Source organism: Hylobates moloch, unplaced genomic scaffold (assembly GCF_009828535.3).
Source record: "Hylobates moloch isolate HMO894 unplaced genomic scaffold, HMol_V3 SCAFFOLD_3, whole genome shotgun sequence".
Taxonomy (NCBI): Eukaryota; Metazoa; Chordata; class Mammalia; order Primates; family Hylobatidae; genus Hylobates; species Hylobates moloch.
Window position 1 is genome coordinate 106,042,009 of NW_026652278.1, and position 20,385 is coordinate 106,062,393.

The following is a 20,385-nucleotide window of genomic DNA, read 5'->3' on the forward strand; positions in this document are numbered from 1 at the left end:
AACCAGTGGGGCAGACCTTACACTTGTTCAAATTAATTAAGCCAGAAATCTTGACTTTTACATGACATATCCAATTTTTAAATGTTGCTGACATTTAAAAAAACATAAAAACACTTTTTACAGACAAACAAGAATTCTTTTTTTCTGCTGTAAAGCAGCAAAAGCCTAAATGCAAATCCTTCTGGAGTACAATTACTTCTTATCTGTTATCAGCTTTTCCTACTCCAGTCTGCAGGAGAACATTCCAGCTCTCTTCTGAGAATTGGTTTTGTCTGAGAAAAGCAGGAATGCTGTAAATGCTTCCTGCTGCTTTCTCAGGTCAGGGTGGTTTATGACAGCTATTGTTCAGCTCATGGACACGTGGTCTAGTATGCTGATCTTCATTGTAATCTTTTTGTACATTCTCACCTTTAAAAAAATCTGATAAGGAGACCACAGAGCCATGAAAGGTTCACAGAAGGCAGAATTTTATTCAATGAAATCACTCGAAAGCTGTGTCATCTATGTTTGTTTACCTTTAAATTATAATTTTTTTTACATAAAAATTCGAAATTTGGGTTAAGATTAATATTCCTTGAAAATTTCCTTAGAATATACTGATTTACTACTACATTTCATTTTTCCTACATTCAGCTAGATGACCACTTCATTTGGTGTCTCTCAGCCTCCTGCTGAGATATTTGAGTCCGAGTATATCCTCAGCATTAACAGTAACCCTACATAAAGAGGGCAGCCCAACAGCAAAACAAGAGTTGTATACCCTCCTGAGTAAAGAATAACAACAATAGGAATATTAATATCAGTGATCAGAATAGTTATACTGCTACCATTTAATTTCTATCAAATATCATTCTAGTCACTCTGTACCCATTAATCCTCACAATATCTTTATTAAATTGGTATGTTTATTCTCATTTTACAAATATGGAAACTGAGGTTCAGAGAGAAGAGGTAACTTGCTCAGAGAATCAAGACAATGGTGAGAGAACCCATCATTAAATCAAGGACTATCTGAGTACCCCTTGAGGCTTCTGTTAGCAAAAGGGGTTGGCCTCAATTCAACAACTATTTATCAACGACATCTCCATTCCTGGCCTTGGTTTGGGTTTAGGAATGCAATGATGAATACACAGTTCTTGCCCATAGAGACATTATACTGCAGTAGAGGAGACACAGATAGAAATATATTTTCAAAACAATGTGGTTGGCAGGAGAGGTAAATACAATCTATTATGTAAGAAGTTTTGAGAGGGAAGGCAAGCCCAGAATAGGGCCTGGGAAGGTTTGCTGTGGAACATGATGCTGTACATTGAATCTTTCTTAGGGAAAAGTAATAAGTCGGGAAAAGAAGTAGGGGAAGACTATTTATTCTAGGTAAGAAACATAAACAACATGAACAGCATAAACAGGCATGTGAGCAAGTGTGATGTTTTTAGCAAATCAAAAGAAGCTGAGCATCCATGTATGCTCAAGTTCAAGCTGGGGAGTAGCAGGAGCTGGGGTGCTTGCCTGTATCCCAGAAACAATAACATCAAAGCGTTACAAGGACAGGTTCGTGTTAAAAAAAAAAAAAAAAAAAAAAAAAGCAGCCATGTGAAGGCTGGATTGGAGGGTACAGTATAGAGAAGCTGTTAGGAGTCTTAGTTGTTAACTATATTGTTCTCAGCAACATTTTCCCGAAGAGACCATTGTTTTGCTCATAGAGAACAATTAACTTGCCATTCTCACCAAGTGCAAATTGCTATGTACTAAATGAGACCAGAGTAGGCCACACTGCCCTTGACACTGGCCAGCACCATGCAGGCATAAATACAGTACCTCTTCTGAAGAAATAAAGATGGACACACTGTCAGCAGAAATCACAAATTTATTAACTCTTAAATATATCAATCAGTCATTTACCATTATAGCAAGAAATATATACAGTGTCCCATGGTAAACTGCAGTGTTTCAAAATGATAGAAGATAATAAATGTGTAATTCATTTGTGGTGGAGAGAACAAATCACAATTTCCTCACACCTTAGTGCGGAAGACAAACTTGATCTACAATACTTCAACACCACATGCTAAGTTAAAAGTGTAAAAAAAAACACTCTACACCTATTTTTTTTTCTTTAATACATGTATGCCACGTATAGCTGCTTCACAAAAGGGTAAAAGAAATTAAAAAGGGAAAAATGAGGCCATTTTTTTTCACAGATCTCATTGGCAGGTTAACATGGCTCAATATATTTACTGTATATATTTATTTTAAATATATATTGTTTTAAATTGTGTAATAATTATCAGAAAAGCTTCAACCCATCTACCATACATCCACTAGCAATAATATCTAAGATGATTAGTAACCAACAAGAAATGTGAGATGAGAGAAAAGTGGAAGGGTTGTTTTTGTTGTTTTGTTTTTCTTTTTTTACTTCTGCTTTAAAAATAGGCTTCTGAGGACTGGGAATTACTATCGTTAAAATAACAATGATGGAGATTCCATGCACTGTAAAGCATTTCAGGGAAGAGAACAAAAATCACAGGAATTGAATCAACAAAGGAAAAATGAGAAGCGCAAAGAAAACCTGGGACATTTCCCTTTTTGTTTTAAACTGGGAAATCCTAACTCCTTGGAGGAAGACAATGATACTCTGATTCAAGAGAGAAGCTAAAGAAGCACAAGTCACAAAGACCAAGTTCAAAACACTTATGAGAATGGTAAACATTTGTAAGCCTCTCTAACGCTAGAAAACTAGCTAGTGATGATGCAGAAGTGACCCTTTCGTTCCCCAAGGCGGAGGTGGGTGCGTTTGCATAAAACCCCCTCTGCTATCAACTTGGTATCCTCCTGGCAACTGTCCCAATCAGTAAGACGTTGCAGTCACAGGAGGAACTTGCTTTTATCCTAACTTTAAACAACGCAAATACCTCCCACATAGTTAGGATACCTAAGTCCAAACTAGAGCTTAAGCAGAATTATAAACTTTTAAAATCTTGACAACATTTTTGTGGGCCCTGAAGATGATCAAAAGTGCTAGTTTAGCTACCTTCAAAAGACTTTTATTTCCCTTTTACCTTCATTATGCAAATTTCACTTTTATTCTTTTCACACACACTACTAGCCCGCGTCCCCAAAAAAGGAAAAGAGAAAAAAGAATGGAACAAAAGAAAAAGAAGGAAGCAAACGAAAGGAACAAAGAAACAGGATAAAGAAAAGAGATCACAGATTTGAGAAAGAAAAACAATTCAATTCAGCAAATTCACCAAAACAATGTGAATATATCCTAAAGTGATTAAACTCAGAAATGATGTGAATTTTTCCAGTTTACACAGTTTGACCAAAAACAGCATGGCTTTATGTGGTAGCAAACCAACTGATTCTTGCTTCTACTTTCATAAGTGATTTTGCCCACATATCAACCCACTTTAATTGTTAATCAGCAAAACTTTCAATGAAAAATCATCCATTTTAACCAGGATCACACCAGGAAACTGAAGGTGTATTTTTTACCTTAAAAAAAAAAAAAAACCCAAACAAGCCAAAACAGATTAACAGCAGAGTTCTAAAAAATTTACATTTCTCTTACAAACTGTCATTCAGAGAACAATAGTTCTTAAGTCTGTTAAATCTTGGCATTAACAGAGAAACTTGATGAAGAGTTGTACTTGGAATATTGTGGATTTTTTTTTTTTTTGTCTAATCTCCCCCTATTGTTTTGCCAACAGTAATTTAAGTTTACGTGGAACATCCCCGTAGTTGAAGTGTAAACAATGTATAGGAAGGAATATATGATAAGATGATGCATCACATATGCATTACATGTAGGACCTTCACAACTTCATGCACTCAGAAACATGCATGAAGAGGAGGAGAGGACGGCCCAGGGTCACCATCCAGGTGCCTTGAGAACAGAGAATGCAGAAGTGGCACTGTTGATATTTAGCTGAAAGGAGAAAGGGGGAGGAAGAAATAAATTATATTGTTTTACAAAATATCATCAAATTGCTTTGCCATAGATTTGACTAGGCTACAGTTTTATAACTTGGCTAACAAAGAGATAGAAAACACTATATGTAAGAGATGTTTGCTTGTGATCATTACAAGAAGAAATACACAATGTTACACAAAGAGAGTATTAAAATAGAAAATCAGTATTAATTATTTTTTCACACAAAGCTAAGCTAAAAACAAAGAGACAGACACAGGCTTCAGTCACATTATTAAATCTAAGTATACATCTTAAGCATTCCTGTTTACTGGACAAATTAGTAAATGAATATAATCCTTTTGTTGAAATAGACTTAAAATTCAAGTTCATCCTTAGCTTCTGTTATTATTATTAGATTCCTTGGGAAATCAAACCTAGAAGTCAATTTAACAAGGAATATAGTCTCAAAAGTAGAGAGAACATGATTACTCTCTTTAATTGTAGCTCTCCTTTGTTGAAAGCAACAGCTGGGAGCACTATTTGTTAAAAGCTCTGATAAGGTTTAGTTCTCTGAATGAGGCAAATATTCACAACAGCACCATACATATCTGAATGCTTGTAACCTAAGTCTAAGAAACAATTAATTAAAAACAACAATAAAAGCATGACATTAATTACAGTCAACTTTCAATTATCCTGTGGAATTACCCACTTTGTGAGTTTTAAATTTCAGCTTGATTTCCTCCTGTGGCCTGTCCTCATGGTCAAGTACCATTATACTCAGTCAGGCACAGCAACTTGATTTACACATTCGCCATAGCCAGCTGCTTATAGAACTGCAAACTCTTGAAAGAATGGTTAAGACACCAAAGGATTCTAAAGCTTAATATAAATTAAGTCCGGGTAATTGAGAGTTATCTGAACTGACCCAGACATAATTTACTTTTGATGTGAAAACTTCAGGATTCTAACGTGACACAATCCACATGTTGGAAAAGATTCTTTTCAGTGTTTATTACCTTTAAAATAAGGATTATGCTACCAAATAGGGCTGAATGTTAGATTCAAAAGCTCATGCAAAATTGCTATGAATTTTCAAAGACCTTGTGCGTTTTTCATTGAATATTATGCAAGAAAAAATATCCTCAAAAGGAAGGAAAACAGCCATGCAGCTTTTCATTCAGCTCCAATCACAAAGTATCACGGAGCAGGATGTTACTTACAAGACCCATATGTGAATGGTTTTCAGGCCTTAGATGTTTTGCCACAAAGAGGTGCCTCCTGAGAAGTTTTCTTTCCCATTTGGAATACAGGGTGGCCTATTAAAAGAAGCCCCATTTAAGCCACCTGGCATAAAATGAAGTTTTCTTGAATAGGCTTCATCCCATAAACACTTCAGGGAATTGCAAAAAAACCTAAACCCCTGGTACTGTATGAATGTAACCCCTTCTATATTAACTGGTGATTTGTGCTGTACCTCTTTGGGGTAAAAAACACACAAAAACAGGTGTCTTCATTATCTTCATATTCCTCTTGTGTTTTTCTCTTAATTACATAGCTATGGTTTTGGGAATAAATTTCAGCCTATTGTTTGGTTTGGTTTGATTTTTGTCCCTGTTGACCTACTTTTTACAAATCTAACAGTGATATACAATTATCAAGGCTATACAGAAGGCATCTGAAAACCACTGTGGTATGTTATCAAACTAAGAAATCATGATGGATTCTCTGGAGTGAGTTGAATGGCTGTTTGTATGAACCCCCCATTCCAAATCCCAAATATTAACAGGTGATCCTGGTGAGAGAATTTGGAAAGAGATCAACAGTGGACCAAACTTCTACACTGAGTTTAAACTCTTCTTGTTTTCATCTCACTCCACTTTACCAATAAGCCTATTTTCAATTATTCCTCTTTAGTTGTAACCGGCCTTCCTTACCAATAATGTTCTATCATATTAAACTAAATCCTGATATTGTACTTTTCTTCATGATGCTCCTTTAGCTTGGACTATCCTCCTTTGCTTTTTCAATCTTTCTATGTCTCTAAATTCTACTCATCATTTAAGATTTTGTCCAAAATTCTATCTTATACACAAAGTGTACTTCCAAACTGTTATAAACAGTTTACTACACTGTTCATTAATTCTACTGTATTCTGAAGTTGATGATAAACTTTATTATATCATTTTTTTCTTTAGAATCAATGATTGGCTAAATGAGAATACATGTTCCTTGAAAGCAATATCTTGTACCTTGTGTTGAATCTGGCACAGATTAAGCACCTAGGAGATTCACAATAAATATGTGCCTAATCGCCGACTGGAAAAGCAAATGATCTGAGGTAGAGTGGTGAGGTGAGAACGACATTGCACTACCTGACAATGGCCTTTTAAATGCTGTCTCTCTAACTGCGCTTTAGGGGATCATCTATGAAATGAAACTCCTGATAACGTATTGGCCATTTTAGAAACTCCTCCCTATGTTTTCCTCTGATATCCCCTTCTTCTGTCAATTGAGAAAATGAAGTCACAAATATTTTGCCTTATTATACAAATCCCCTAGATTTAACCCTGTGAGATTTTGATAAGGTAGTCTCTAGTCCTGTCTAAACCTATCATATACTGCACTATAGCAAGTTTCAACCCACAAATGGCTGATCTGATTGATCTTTCCAGAGAATCATAAACCTTTCCTGTGAAAGCATTTATTTTCATCAGCGTGACCAACTACTAGCATTAAATAACATATACCATGCTATTAACAATGGAATAAGTAGAAGGGGCTGACCATGGGTGTATTAACAAAGAAGCTGACAGCCTGGAAATATTTACTTGATGGGTACTGTTGGTGACCCCGAGCGATGAAAATGAACATTCTGCCACTTTCCATCCCGGCGGTGCCACACACGAGTCTCTTCTGACTGCATTGTCTTTGGCATTCCACTGCCATCCATGTACTGTGTGAGCCTAATATATGCTATGCAGGCGGCATCATCCCCTACCAGATGTACATGAGGGTTTAGAATAATAGTGTGGATTGGTTTATTGCTTTTGGACAAAGCTGAAAGAGAAAAACATGAAAAGCAAAATTTAGTTTCTATGTAAAGGAAACTAAAACCAGTAATAACTTCAGTTAGGACCAATAAATGAAATGATGTTTATTCACTCACTAATTAATTAGTTAATTAATCTACTATTTGTACTAATCGGGTACTGGGCACTGTACAAAGCAAAAAAAGAACGAAAGCGGATACAGTCTTTATTTTATCTGGTTTCCTTTACAGGCATTTATATGCTCTCTGGAAATTTTGATTGGGTGAAAAAGCTGGAGAGATATATTTATTTACAATGGAAAGTGGTTAGAAACAGAAATCACAATATGAATACAGGTGAAGAAGGCCCGGCCCAGGCGTGCCAAGCAGTGCTTGTCTTTTCCAGGAATGAACTGCTAGGACAGTTGACCAGGGATCTTGTGGTGGTGTTTGTTTTTGTTAGTTGGTGAAGTACGTTGAGAGAAGGGAAATATATCAAGTTTCAGGTATAGACATCACTGTCTTCAAAATAAGGCTGGCGGTAGCCTTTGAACAAGTCTATGAACTTGTTTCTCATCTCATCCTCTGACTCCTCCACATACTAGAGTCCATTCCATGATAGTCCACTGTGATCATTTGATAAACATTCAAAATGTGGTGTTGGCACATAGCCTGATTCTGATCTTCCAGCTCTTTCCCTTGACTGAGTAGCCCTCACTGTGCTCCAGCCTCTGGTGTTTTGACAGTAGCTACCAATTCTAATTATTCAGTCACCAAGAGATGCGAGGAGGATTTAGTGCACATCACTTACTGATGCTGTTTCTTTCTTAGATCACTAGAAAAGGTTGAATTGTTTTTAGCTGTTATCCAAACATGCTTTCCATTCTCGGAAAACATCTATTCAAATTATATAAAATATTATTATAGTCACCTAAATACCCCATTATGAAGGAATTATATTTATGGAACATGATATATAGTGTTATACTGAAATAGGTTAAAATATTAATGGGTTAATTCTTTCATTAGGGATCAGATGGTGTTGATAGAGAGTTAGTTGGAGGAAACATGAGATGCTATCAGAACACTGGAATATAGGGAACATGATAACATTTACTGAAATTTTGTTAAAGAGAATTTATCAAATAGTTCTTTTTGTTTATTTGTTTGTAAATGACTAATGCATATAAGAAAAAGTAACTCATTCCACACATCTTAATTCGAAAATCCATGCCAAGGCAGACATTCTTATCAAAGCTTATAATTACTGAAAGTGATGTGATTATCCTAATCATTCCTATAATACATTTCTTTTTTAATTCAATAAGATCTCTGCAAAAATAGTAAATTCACTTAATGCAATATGCAAACACAGCATAATGTCTAATGTCATTAGGTGTAAGGAAAAAGAGAAGGATAAAGGGAATTCTTGGTTTACATTTTTCTTGATGACCTGAAGGATTTCTGCAGGATGAACTTCTTTTGTCACCTTCTTTGAAAAGTGGCTGTTTCCTCTGAAACTACCACAAGTCTTTTTTTTTTCTTTTTTCTTTTTTTTATTATACTTTAGGTTTTAGGGTACATGTGCACAATGTGCAGGTTTGTTACATATGTATCCATGTGCCATGTTGATTTCCTGCACCCAGTAACTCATCATTTAGCATTAGGTATATCTCCTAATGCTGTCCCTCCCCTCTCCCCCCACCCCACAACAGTCCCCGGAGTGTGATGTTCCCCTTCCTGTGCCCATGAGTTCTCATTGTTCAATTCCCACCTATGAGTGAGAACATGCGGCGTTTGGTTTTTTGTCCTTGCGACAGTTTACTGAGAATGATGTTTTCCAGTTTCATCCATGTCCCTACAAAGGACATGAACTCATCATTTTTTATGGCTGCATAGTATTCCATGGTGTATATGTGCCACATTTTCTTAATCCAGTCTATCGTTGTTGGACATTTGGGTTGGTTCTAACTCTTTGTTATTGTGAATAGTGCCGCAATAAACATACGTGTGCATGTGTCTTTATAGCAGCATGATTTATAGTCCTTTGGGTATCTACCCAGTAATGGGATGGCTGGGTCAAATGGTATTTCTAGTTCTAGATCCCTGAGGAATCACCACACTGACTTCCACAATGGTTGAACTAGTTTACAGTCCCACCAACAGTGTAAAAGTGTTCCTATTTCTCCACATCCTCTCCAGCACCTGTTGTTTCCTGATTTTTTAATGATGGCCATTCTAACTGGTGTGAGATGGTATCTCACTGTGGTTTTGATTTGCATTTCTCTGATGGCCAGTGATGATGAGCATTTCTTCATGTGTTTTTTGGCTGCATAAATGTCTTCTTTTGAGAAGTGTCTGTTCATGTCCTTTGCCCACTTTTTGATGGGGTTGTTTGTTTTTTTCTTGTAAATTTGTTTGAGTTCATTGTCGATTCTGGATATTAGCCCTTTGTCAAATGAGTAGGTTGCAAAAATTTTCTCCCATTCTGTAGGTTGCCTGTTCACTCCGATGGTAGTTTCTTTTGCTGTGCAGAAGCTCTTTAGTTGAATTAGATCCCATTTGTCAATTTTGGCTTTTGTTGCCATTGCTTTTGGTGTTTTAGACATGAATTCCTTGCTCACGCCTATGTCCTGAATGGTATTGCCTAGGTTTTCTTGTAGGATTTTAATGGTTTTAGGTCTAATATTTAAGTCTTTAATCCATCTTGAATTAATTTTTGTATAAGGTGTAAGGAAGGGATCCAGTTTCAGCTTTCTACATATGGCTAGCCAGTTTTCCCAGCACCATTTATTACATAGGGAATCCTTTCCCCATTTCTTGTTTTTGTCAGGTTTGTCAAAGATCAGATAGTTGTGGATATACGGCATCATTTCTGAGGGTTCTGTTCTGTTCCATTGATCTATGTCTCTGTTGTGGTACCAGTACCATGCTGTTTTGGTTACTGTAGCCTTGTGGTATAGTTTGAAGTCAGGTAGCGTGATGCCTCCAGCTTTGTTCTTTTGGCTTAGGATTGACTTGGAGATGCGGGCTCTTTTTTGGTTCCATATGAACTTTAAAGTAGTTTTTTCCAATTCTGTGAAGAAAGTAATTGGTAGCTTGATGGAGATGGCATTGAATCTATCAATTACCTTGGGCAGTATGGCCATTTTCACGATATTGATTCTTCCAACCCATGAGCATGGAATGTTCTTCCATTTGTTTGTATCCTCTTTTATTTCATTGAGCAGTGGTTTGTAGTTCTCCTTGAAGAGGTCCTTCACATCCCTTGTAAGTTGGATTCCTAGGTATTTTATTCTCTTTGAAGCAATTGTGAATGGGAGTTCACTCATGATTTGGCTCTCTGTTTGTCTGTTATTGGTGTACAAGAATGCTTGTGATTTTTGTACATTGATTTTGTATCCTGAGACTTTGCTGAAGTTGCTAATCAGCTTAAGGAGATTTTGGGCTGAGACAATGGGGTTTTCTAGATATACAGTCATGTCATCTGCAAACAGGGACAGTTTGACTTCCTCTTTTCCTAATTGAATACCCTTTATTTCCTTCTCCTGCCTGATTGCTCTGGCCAGAACTTCCAGCACTATGTTGAATAGGAGTGGTGAGAGAGGGCATTCCTGTCTTGTGCCGGTTTTCAGAGGGAATGCTTCCAGTTTTTGCCCATTCAGTATGATATTGGCTGTGGGTCTGTCATAGATAGCTCTTATTGTTTTGAGATACGTCCCATCAATACCTAATTTATTGAGAGTTTTTAGCATGAAGGGTTGTTGAATTTTGTCAAAGGCCTTTTCTGCATCTATTGAGATAATCATGTGGTTTTTGTCTTTGGTTCTGTTTATATGCTGGATTACATTTATTGATTTGCGTATGTTGAACCAGCCTTGCATCCCAGGGATGAAGCCCACTTGATTATGGTGGGTAAGCTTTTTGATGTGCTGCTGGATTTGGTTTGCCAGTATTTTATTGAGGATTTTTGCATCAATGTTCATCAAGGATATTGGTCTGAAATTCTCTTTTTTGGTTATGTCTCTGCCAGGCTTTGGTATCAGGATGATGCTGGCTTCATAAAATGTGTTAGGGAGGATTCCCTCTTTTTCTATGGATTGGAATAGTTTCAGAAGGAATGGTACCAGTTCCTCCTTGTACCTCTGGTAGAATTCGGCTGTGAATCCATCAGGTCCTGGACTCTTTTTGGTTGGTAAGCTATTGATTATTGCCACAATTTCAGAACCTGTTATTGGTCTATTCAGAGATTCAACTTCTTCCTGATTTAGTCTTGGGAGGGTGTATTTGTCGAGGAATTTATCCATTTCTTCTAGATTTTCTAGTTTATTTGTGTAGAGGTGTTTGTAGTATTCTCTGATGGTAGATTGTATTTCTGTGGGATCAGTGGTGATATCCCCTTTTTCATTTTTTATTGCATCTATTTGATTCTTCTCTGTTTTCTTCTTTATTAGTCTTGCTAGCGGTCTATCAATTTTGTTGATCTTTTCAAAAAACCAGCTCCTGGATTCATGAATTTTTTGAAGGGTTTTTTGTGTCTCTATTTCCTTCAGTTCTGCTCTGATTTTAGTGATTTCTAGCCTTCTGCTAGCTTTTGAATGTGTTTGCTCTTGCTTTTCTAGTTCTTTTAATTGTGATGTTAGGGTGTCAATTTTGGATCTTTCCTGCTTTCTCTTACCACAAGTCTTAAAATTTGAATTGAAAGATTTATCTGATTACTCACCTTCATTTTCATTTTACTTTGAAAATAAGCATCACATATGCTTGAAAGCACTCTTCTATGTTAAATATTTTGGCATGGTGTGGTTTTTAAAAATTTTTTCCTCCTACTTTTTCTTATGTTTAAAATTTGAGACAGGGTCTCGTTCTGTCACCCAGGCAGGAGTCCAGTGGCATGATCATAGCTCACTGCAGCCTCAATCTCCTGGGCTCAAAGTGATCTCCCATTTCAGCTTCCCAAGTAGCTGGGACGATAGGTGCTTGTCATCATCCCTGGTCAATTTTTATATTGTTTGTAGAGATGGGGTCTCACTATGTTGCTCATACTGGTCTTGAATTTCTGGCCTTAAACTATCGCTATCCTCCCACCTCAGCCTCCTCAAGTGTTGGGATTACTGGCATGAGCCAGCGTGCCTGCCTAATTTTTTAATATATAGTTTTATGAAAACGTGAAATAACATTTTTTGTAACCACCTTATAGCTCATATTATACCTTAACTGCAACTTGCTTGAAGTGTATTCAATCAACATAACTTTTTTTTTTTTTTTTTGAGATGGAGTTTCACTCTTGTTGCCCAGGCTTGCGATCTTGGCTCACTGCAACCTCCACCTCATGGGTTCAAGCAATTCTCATACCTCAGCCTCCCAAGTAGCTGGGATTACAGGTGTGTGCCACCATGCCCAGCTAATTTTGTATTTTTAGTAGAGATGAACCTTTACCATGTTGCTCAGGCTGGTCTCAAACTCCTGACCTCAAGTGATCCACTGGCCTCGGCCCCCAAAGTGCTGGGATTACAGGCATGAGCCACTGTGCCCAGCCAACATTAATTTTTTTACAAAGATATTTTTTAAAACACACCAAAACTGTAAGCCAAGCCTGACATATTTTTTTTTTCAATTTTGAATACAAAACCATTGTATGGTTTCAAATGCTGGATGAAGGTAAAAACTCTCATTACAGAAAAGAGCAAAATAATCTGCAAATTTGGGAAAAATTCAGAGAGGTTTAAAAAGGGCATGTTATTAAATTAGGAATAAATGTACCATTTTCAAAGTAGAATCGGTGAAAATCCATCCCTTCCACTAAATTGCCCAAAGCTTCAGGTTCAAAAGCAGTAAGGCCTGGGTCACAGATTTTTCTGTAAAAGAAAAATAATGAAAATAACCAATTAATAGGTGCTTTAATGTGTTTTGTTGTTTCATGTGTAAACATTCTGATTTGCCAGTCACTGAAGGAAAGAGCCTCTAAAAACACTTACATACAAAAGTTCTATCATAAACCTTGGCAAGGTGGGTTGAGGAGCAGACTCTAAAAAGACATTTTGCAGAGAACTCTGATAGGAACAAACTAATTTATCCAGTTCAAGCAGATGATAATATACAATATTTTAGGAGGCCCCTTTTTATAATTTCTACTTTTTTATTTTTAAGGTGAATTTTCCAGTTTTTCTAACTCTTGATTGAGGTTTACTATTTTTAAAAAATGCTCTCCAAGTCCTATTGTCCAAGTGTAAGACACTCTCCAAATCCTATAAAAATATCTTTGATTCTGAAATTAAATACTTCTGCAATAATAATAATAATAATAATTATTATTATTATTATTATTATTATTTTTGAGACAGGGTCTTGCTCTGTTGCCCAGGCTGGAGTGTAGTGGTGCAATCATGGCTCACTGCAGCCTCAACCTTCCAGACTCAAGCAATCCTTCCGGCTCAGCCTCTGTAGTAGCTGGGAGTATTCGTGTACAGTACCATGCTGGGCTAATTTTTAAATTTTTATTTCTAGTAGAGATGGGGTTTCCTTATGTTGCCCAGGCTGGTCTCGGACTCCTAGGCACAAGTGATCCTCCCACCTGACCTCCCGAAGTATGGGATTACAGGGGTGAGCCACCATGCTTAGCCTTGGAATAATTTTTGATGGACCACATATCCTACATTCATGTCAAACATGTATATTACAATTGACTTGAAAGAAAGTATCACACCCTACACTTCCTGGCAATGTCCACAAGACTTACATCTTATTACTGTGTTTATTTTATTTTTAAAATGAAATCAATAGAAGGTTCAAATGCTCATATTGGTTTTCTTTCTTTTTTTTTTGAGACGGAGTCTCGCTCTGTTGCCCAGGCTGGAGTGCAGTGGCACAATCTCGGCTCACTGCAAGCTTCGCCTCCCAGGTTCACGCCATTCTCCTGCCTCAGCCTCTCTGAGTAGCTGAGACTACAGGTGCCCGCCACCACGCCCGGCTAATTTTTTTGTATTTTTAGTAGAGACGCGGTTTCACGGTGGTCTCCATCTCCTGACCTCGTGATCCGCCCGCCTCGGCCTCCCAAAGTGCTGGGATTACAAGCGTGAGCCACGGCGCCCGGCTGGTTTTCTTTCTTAATCCTAGAAATATGATTCAATAAAGGGGTGCACAATTTTAAATATTTGGAAAAAACCAATGAGCTTTCTTTGGAGAAATTTATTTATTCAGTAAAGAATTGCTGAACACTTACTATGTGGCAGATATTCTTCAAAACAAGCAATTATAATATAATAATCAATACTAGAATAGATGAAAATGTGAAGTGCTCAAAAAACAGATTACTAATAGACAGTGAACAGGAAAGGTTTAAGAGAGGAAGAAAATTTGAGCTGGGCTTTGAAGAATGAGCAAGAGTTTTCCAGGTGTGTGGGAGGTGGTGGGCAGGGGGAGGACAGCAAGTGCAATGGTCTGCTGCTGTGAAAATGCAGAGTATGCCTGGGGAATGATGACTGGTTGCTTGATATGGAAAGCAGGGTCATGGTGTTATGTGTGTAAGGCCCCTGGAAATGCAGAGAAGAAAATATTTCCTTTGGGCCTATGGTGATCAGGGTAGGTTTCTCAGAGAAGGTGACAAGACCTGGATTTGAAGAATGAATGGGAGTTCACAAGGTAGATCAAATGGAGTACAAATCAAAGGATTTTGGACTGTTTATTAATTGCCCCAAAGGGTAATACAGTGGATGGGGCCACATCTAATTTCATAGAGAAATTCCCCATTTGGGTGGGGGGGGGGGCAAAATTTTTTAAATATTCAAAAGAAATACAAATTTCAAAAGTCTAACTCACTGTAGTTCCTCAAAGTGCAGTGCTGTTTATAGAACGTGGAACTGGTGTTATTTAAAGAATACCTTTAAAAAGTAGAAACCACAGTGGATATCTTTTGTGCCTTAAAGATGATGGGGGCAAGGATTACAGTAACCTTCACTTCAGACTGCCTGCTGGGCAGGCATTTTTAAGCTTAAAATCAAATATATATAGTCTCTTTCTAAGAAGCAAAATGGGAAGAACAGCGTTCCTATGGTAACAAGAATTTATTCTGCCAGGGGCTATTACTTCCTCTATAAATATGGTTTTTGGTTGTCATTATCAGTGAACCAAAATTTCTTACTGCCTTACATCAGTACTAACATAATCTGGGAATCACTGTGCCATGATGGATCTTCTTACCCAGCCATGAAAAAGAGTCAGTATATTTGGAAATGTGTCTATCTATCTAATCTATCTATCTATCTATCTATCTATCTATCTATCTATCTATCTATCTATCTATCTATCTATCTATCTATCTATCTATCTATCTATCTATCTATCTATCTATCTATCTATCTAATCATCCATCTACCCCATAAAAGGCTTTGTATTAATGAAAGATCCACAAAGCTGCCGTTTGACATGTGGGTGTGTGTGATCTGAACAGGTGTTCTAAGGACCAGCTGACAGGGATACACCAGTACATTCTACCATCCCAAAAGCTCTCAAATGGAAGCCCTGTTGGATTAGCTCTGGCTGGAAAGTACAAAATCAGGCCAGATTATAAGTCTCCATAGGCAAAGATATTAGTGAACTGGTGTGATCCCAAGGTTTAGCATTATTTAAAATACCCTATTTTAAACTGAGAATATAGGAAACATACACTTTCGCCTGGCTACAATTGCTCCCTATATAATAGTAGTATCTGTTTATAAATTTGGAAAGAATATAAAAGAAGCAGGAAAAAAATTCATACACAATTTTACCTCTCAGAGGCAACTTCTTTTTTTCTTTTTAACAACAACAAACACAACTTTTTATCATTCCACAAGGAAATGCTATTGCAAAAGAAAAAGATTTTTAAAAAAAGAGAATAATCTTATTCTTTGGATAATCATATATATCTAATAAGGATATAACAGCAACAAGAATTTTTAAAAAGCAGGTTCTATGGCACAGCTATAAACAATTATTTAATAGGGAACCGTTGTCTCTGAAAACAGACTGTTCTTCTTAACTCCAATTTTTACTATTTCTTTTATTCCAAGTATGCCTTATTAGGTCATGATAAAGAATCGATACACTCATACACAAGTATATGCATGTGTTTATACATATATGCACACATATTTAAGTTATAAGAAGAAGCTCCTGATAGAGTTTCCGTCTTACATTTAGCTAATCTCATCCACATTTTATATTTGGTGTTTATTTATAACTAATGATAAAAGTAATACTTGCTTATGTAAAATTTGGGAAGAATAAAAAAGCAAGAAAAAAATTCACAAATAATTTTACCTCTCAGAGGCAACTTTTTTTTTTTTTCTTTTTAAAATCTAATTTGGCATGTTTCATTCCACTTTTAATACTTTTTATTTATTTATTTGTTTATTTTTTGAGAAAGAGTTTCGCTCTTGTTGCCCAGGCTGGAGTGCAATGGTGTGATCTCAGCTCACTGCAACCTCTGCCTCCTGGGTTCAAGCGATTCTCCTGCCTCAGCCTCCCAAGTAGCTGGGATTACAGGCATGGACCACCACACCTGGCTAATTTTGTACTTTTAGTAGAGACGGGGTTTCTCCATGCTGGTCAGGCTGGTCTTGAACTTCCAACCTCAGGTGATCTGCCTGCCTTGGCCTCCCAAAGTGCTGGGATTACAGGTGAGACATCACACCTGGCACTTTTAATACCTTTTACTTTTGTAGTTGTAATAATTATGTACATACTCTTTTATGTCCTGCTTAATTTTCAGTAAAAACATCATAAATATTTTTCCAGGTCACTAGAAACTCAACATAACCATTGCACCAAAGATGACTTAATGGGAATGGTACTGTTGGGCATATACATTGTTTCCAATTTTTCACTATTATCAATTTTCCTTCAGTATATATCTTTGTTCACAAATTTTTGTTCATGTTTTACATAAAAAATTTATACTCGTTAAATTCTTATAAGTAGAATTATAGTATTACAGTAAACTGAGCCTTTATAAAAGCTTTCAGGTATATAATAACAGATTATACAACAAAATATGTTACTAATCCCCCCATATCTGCCACCACTGCCACCCTGAAAGTTTGCACCCAACTGTGTTTTATTCCATGGTATAGGAAAGTCACCATTGTCGTGCAGTATCTGCACCTTTCTGGCTGTCAGCAGAATTTACATCTCTGCTGATTTTATAGGGAGAAGAGGCTCTTGCATTCAAGTTTGTGCATACTTAATTAGTAAACATGAACATGCCTTTATTAGTTTACTTGTCATTTATATTTCCTTCTCTGATAATAGTCAGTTCATGTTCTTTACCTGTTTTTCTACTTTCCAATCATATTCACTCAATATAAAAAATTAACTTTTGATATATGTTTTGCAAATGTTTTTCTAAGTTTGTTTGTCTCTTACTTCTATTCTTGGTTTTTTAATTAAAGTATACACATTTTATCCACTTAGGTATAATAATATTATGTTCTCATTTATGATTATATCTTCAGCTTTTGGATCTTTCTAGCCAGAGATCAGATTCAATCTCTGTTTTGCATTTTAAGGCTTTCACTGGGGTGGAAGTCATTAGTTGCATGGTGTAAGGAGAAGGCCCTATTTAAATTGAATGCTTTATTTTAACTTCAGCAAAGTAATTTCCTTCATAGTTCCTATGATCCAGGAGTTTATAAACTTTAAATAAGCATTAGAACCCATTCTTCAAGTAAAGTTTTCCTTAAGATACAAACATATAAAAGAGATGCAGATAAAGTTGAGCTGTACTGGCTGAAGAGAGAAGGCTACCTCATGTCACCTCCTAATCTCTTTCTCTGCCCCAGAACCTCTGCAGAACTGCAAGGGAAAACATTTCTTAAGCCAAAATGCACACTTTATGTACTTTCATATTTTTTTGTGTGTTTGCTCACATGAATTGCTCTGCCTGGATTGACCTTTTCTCATCTGGACTTCTGTGTGTGTGATGTGGGAGTGGTTATACATCTGCATATTTACAAAGAAATCTCCAATCGTTGGATCAGAAGTCAAGTCTTCTCTCTGTGAAATCTTTTTTTCTTTTCTTTTTTGAGACAGGGTCTCACTCTGTCACCCAGGCTGGAGTGCACTGATGTGATCATGGCTCCATGCACCTAACCTCCTGGGCTTAGGTGACCCTCCTGCCTCAGCCTCTCAAGTATGTGGGACTACAGGTGTGCACCACTATGTCTGACTAATTTTTAAACTTTTTGTAGAAACGGGGTCTTGTTTTGTCACCCAGGTTGGTCTTGAACTCTTGGCCTCAAGCAATCCTCCCACCTCGGCCTTCCAAAGTGCTAGGATTACAGGTGTGAGCCACTGTGCCTGGCCTCTGAAATCTTAAATAAATTTTTCTCTCCTAGGGGCGCTTAGTTATTTATACCAGGAAATAAAACTATTGTTGACATATCAAACCTTGAATTAAATATACGTGAATTCAGATATGTTGAAGAATGCATTCATATAAAAACTATATTTACCATATGCATGAAAGCAAAGTAAACGTCCGCTACTCACGTGTAGGCTTCAAAGTCCCCATTGTTGATAGCTTCGATCAGTTGTTCAGTGACTTTGATAATCTCTTGCTTTCGTGCTAAAGGCAAAAATATAGAGTTGGGTAAGAATAAAAGACAAAAGTCATATTAAATATTCTTTTTCATTTTTAATTTTTGAGATAGGGTCTCACTCTGTCACCCATGCTGGAGTACAGCAGTGCAATCACAGTTCCCTACAGCCTTGACCTCCTGGACTCAAGTGATCCTCCCACCTCTGCCTCCCAAAGTGCTGGGATTACAGGTGTGAGTCACTGTGCCCAGCCAGAATCTGCATTTTAACATGACTCTCAGGTGACCTCTGAGTACATTCATGTTTGGAAAGCACTGCTATTTTCCATTTGTTTGAAAACAACAGTCACCTGAAAGGTCGGTCAAGGCTATGTTTTTTAAAATTAGTTTTTACTAAGGCCAGGCGCAGTGGATCACGCCTGTAATCCCAGCACTTTGGGAGGCCGAGGTGGGCGGATAACCTGAGGTCGGGAGTTCGAGACCAGCCTGACCCACACGGAGAAACCCCATCTCTACTAAAAAAAAAAATACAAAATTAGCCCGCCTTGGTGGTGCATGCCTATAATCCCAGCTACTTGGGAAGGCTGAGGCAAGAGAATTGCTTGGACCTGGGAGGTGGAGGTTGCGGTGAGCCGAGATCATGCCATTGCACTCCAGCCTGGGCAACAGGAGTAAAACTCCATCTCAAAAAATAAAAAAAAAATAAAAATAAAATAAAATAAAATTAGTTTTTTACTACCTTAAACAACTTGATTGGATTAGTAAACATATTTCTCTTCATAGTTAACAAATGTTATTAAAAACAACCTTAAAAAGTATCATTCTAATAATATGTCTATCTTCAGAATAAAGATATCTTGCATTGAGATATTGAACTTTATATAATTATTTGCATTTTCTTACTTTTCTGCTTGACAAACTCTACAAAAGGATGCCGACACTGTGATTGGCCTTTGTATTTAGACAAATGGCCTTTAGTAAACTCTACAAATTGAAGAAGTGACATATGAATCAATACTGTAGATGTAGGCAGATAATAAGATGAAAGCCTCCAGGTATAGCTGTCAAACCCAACACCAATCATGATTTGTTTCTATTCCTAGCCTATAATTGGTGAAATTATTAATAGTGGTTTGGCTGAAATCCTATCTATTCAGTGAATTTGTTTCTACTGACATCTGTCTCAAGTGTTCTTTCTCTTTTTTGAAAGCCTGCAGCATCTGTATCACTCAGAAATTATGCATATACTCTCTCTTGATACCTTCTTTAGTTTAAAACACATTATTACTTGTTTTAAATTGTTATTAAACTTTCTGTACTGTGTAATGTGTCTTCCTTGTTAACTTAAAAGTTTCCCGAGGGCAAAGAACATTTTATTTTCTTGTATAGCCTAAAAAGCTTTGTTCAATGTCTTTTATGGAATAGATGCTCAATGTTTGTTAATTTAATCAATTGAGACTAATAACCTTTTCTTGATTTCAGAACACTGTTCTCTTACTTATAAAATTACTGCATGAAATATTTTAGAATCAAATTTTACTGGATTTTAAGAATATTGTGATATTCCCTTAAAATCACTGAACATAGACTGGGAATCACAAAATGTTACTTCCCATCTTATCTTACTGAGGTAGTGAGGCTGCTATTGATCACGAAAAAAGCTGACCTCTGGTTTTATTCTTTATTGACTAAAGAAATCAGTTTGCATTTTTTATGAATCTGATCTTCATTAAGCAGATTTTAACCACAAGCTTAAATGCTTACTTTCACTCTGAAACTTCAGGTTACCTAGGTGATGACATTATTTAAAAATAAATTTTCTATAAACCAAATTTTACTTCATCGAGACTATATAAGACTAT

At 36.7% G+C, this 20,385-nt stretch overlaps 1 protein-coding gene across 38 annotated transcripts in view; it reads right to left on the reverse strand.

Annotated features, from left to right (window-relative positions):
• Window positions 1–1,847: 1,847 nt before the first annotated feature.
• Window positions 1,848–20,385, reverse strand: part of CAMK2D (calcium/calmodulin dependent protein kinase II delta) — a 318,650-nt gene continuing 300,112 nt past the window's right edge. For 14 of the 38 annotated variants that reach the window (XM_032146068.2, XM_032146153.2, XM_032146082.2 and 11 more), the window contains 5 exons: window positions 18,477–18,552; window positions 12,711–12,805; window positions 6,748–6,976; window positions 5,140–5,235; window positions 1,848–3,931 (listed from right to left, as the gene is read on the reverse strand). In XM_032146068.2, the coding sequence (XP_032001959.1) occupies window positions 5,169–5,235; window positions 6,748–6,976; window positions 12,711–12,805; window positions 18,477–18,552 (467 nt within the window). In that variant the 3' untranslated portion in view covers window positions 1,848–3,931; window positions 5,140–5,168. Of the gene's footprint in view, window positions 3,932–5,139; window positions 5,236–6,703; window positions 6,977–12,710; window positions 12,806–18,476; window positions 18,553–20,385 lie in introns of all 38 variants that reach the window. The other 24 variants (XM_032146242.2, XM_058436690.1, XM_032146219.2 and 21 more) reach the window with 2 other exon arrangements.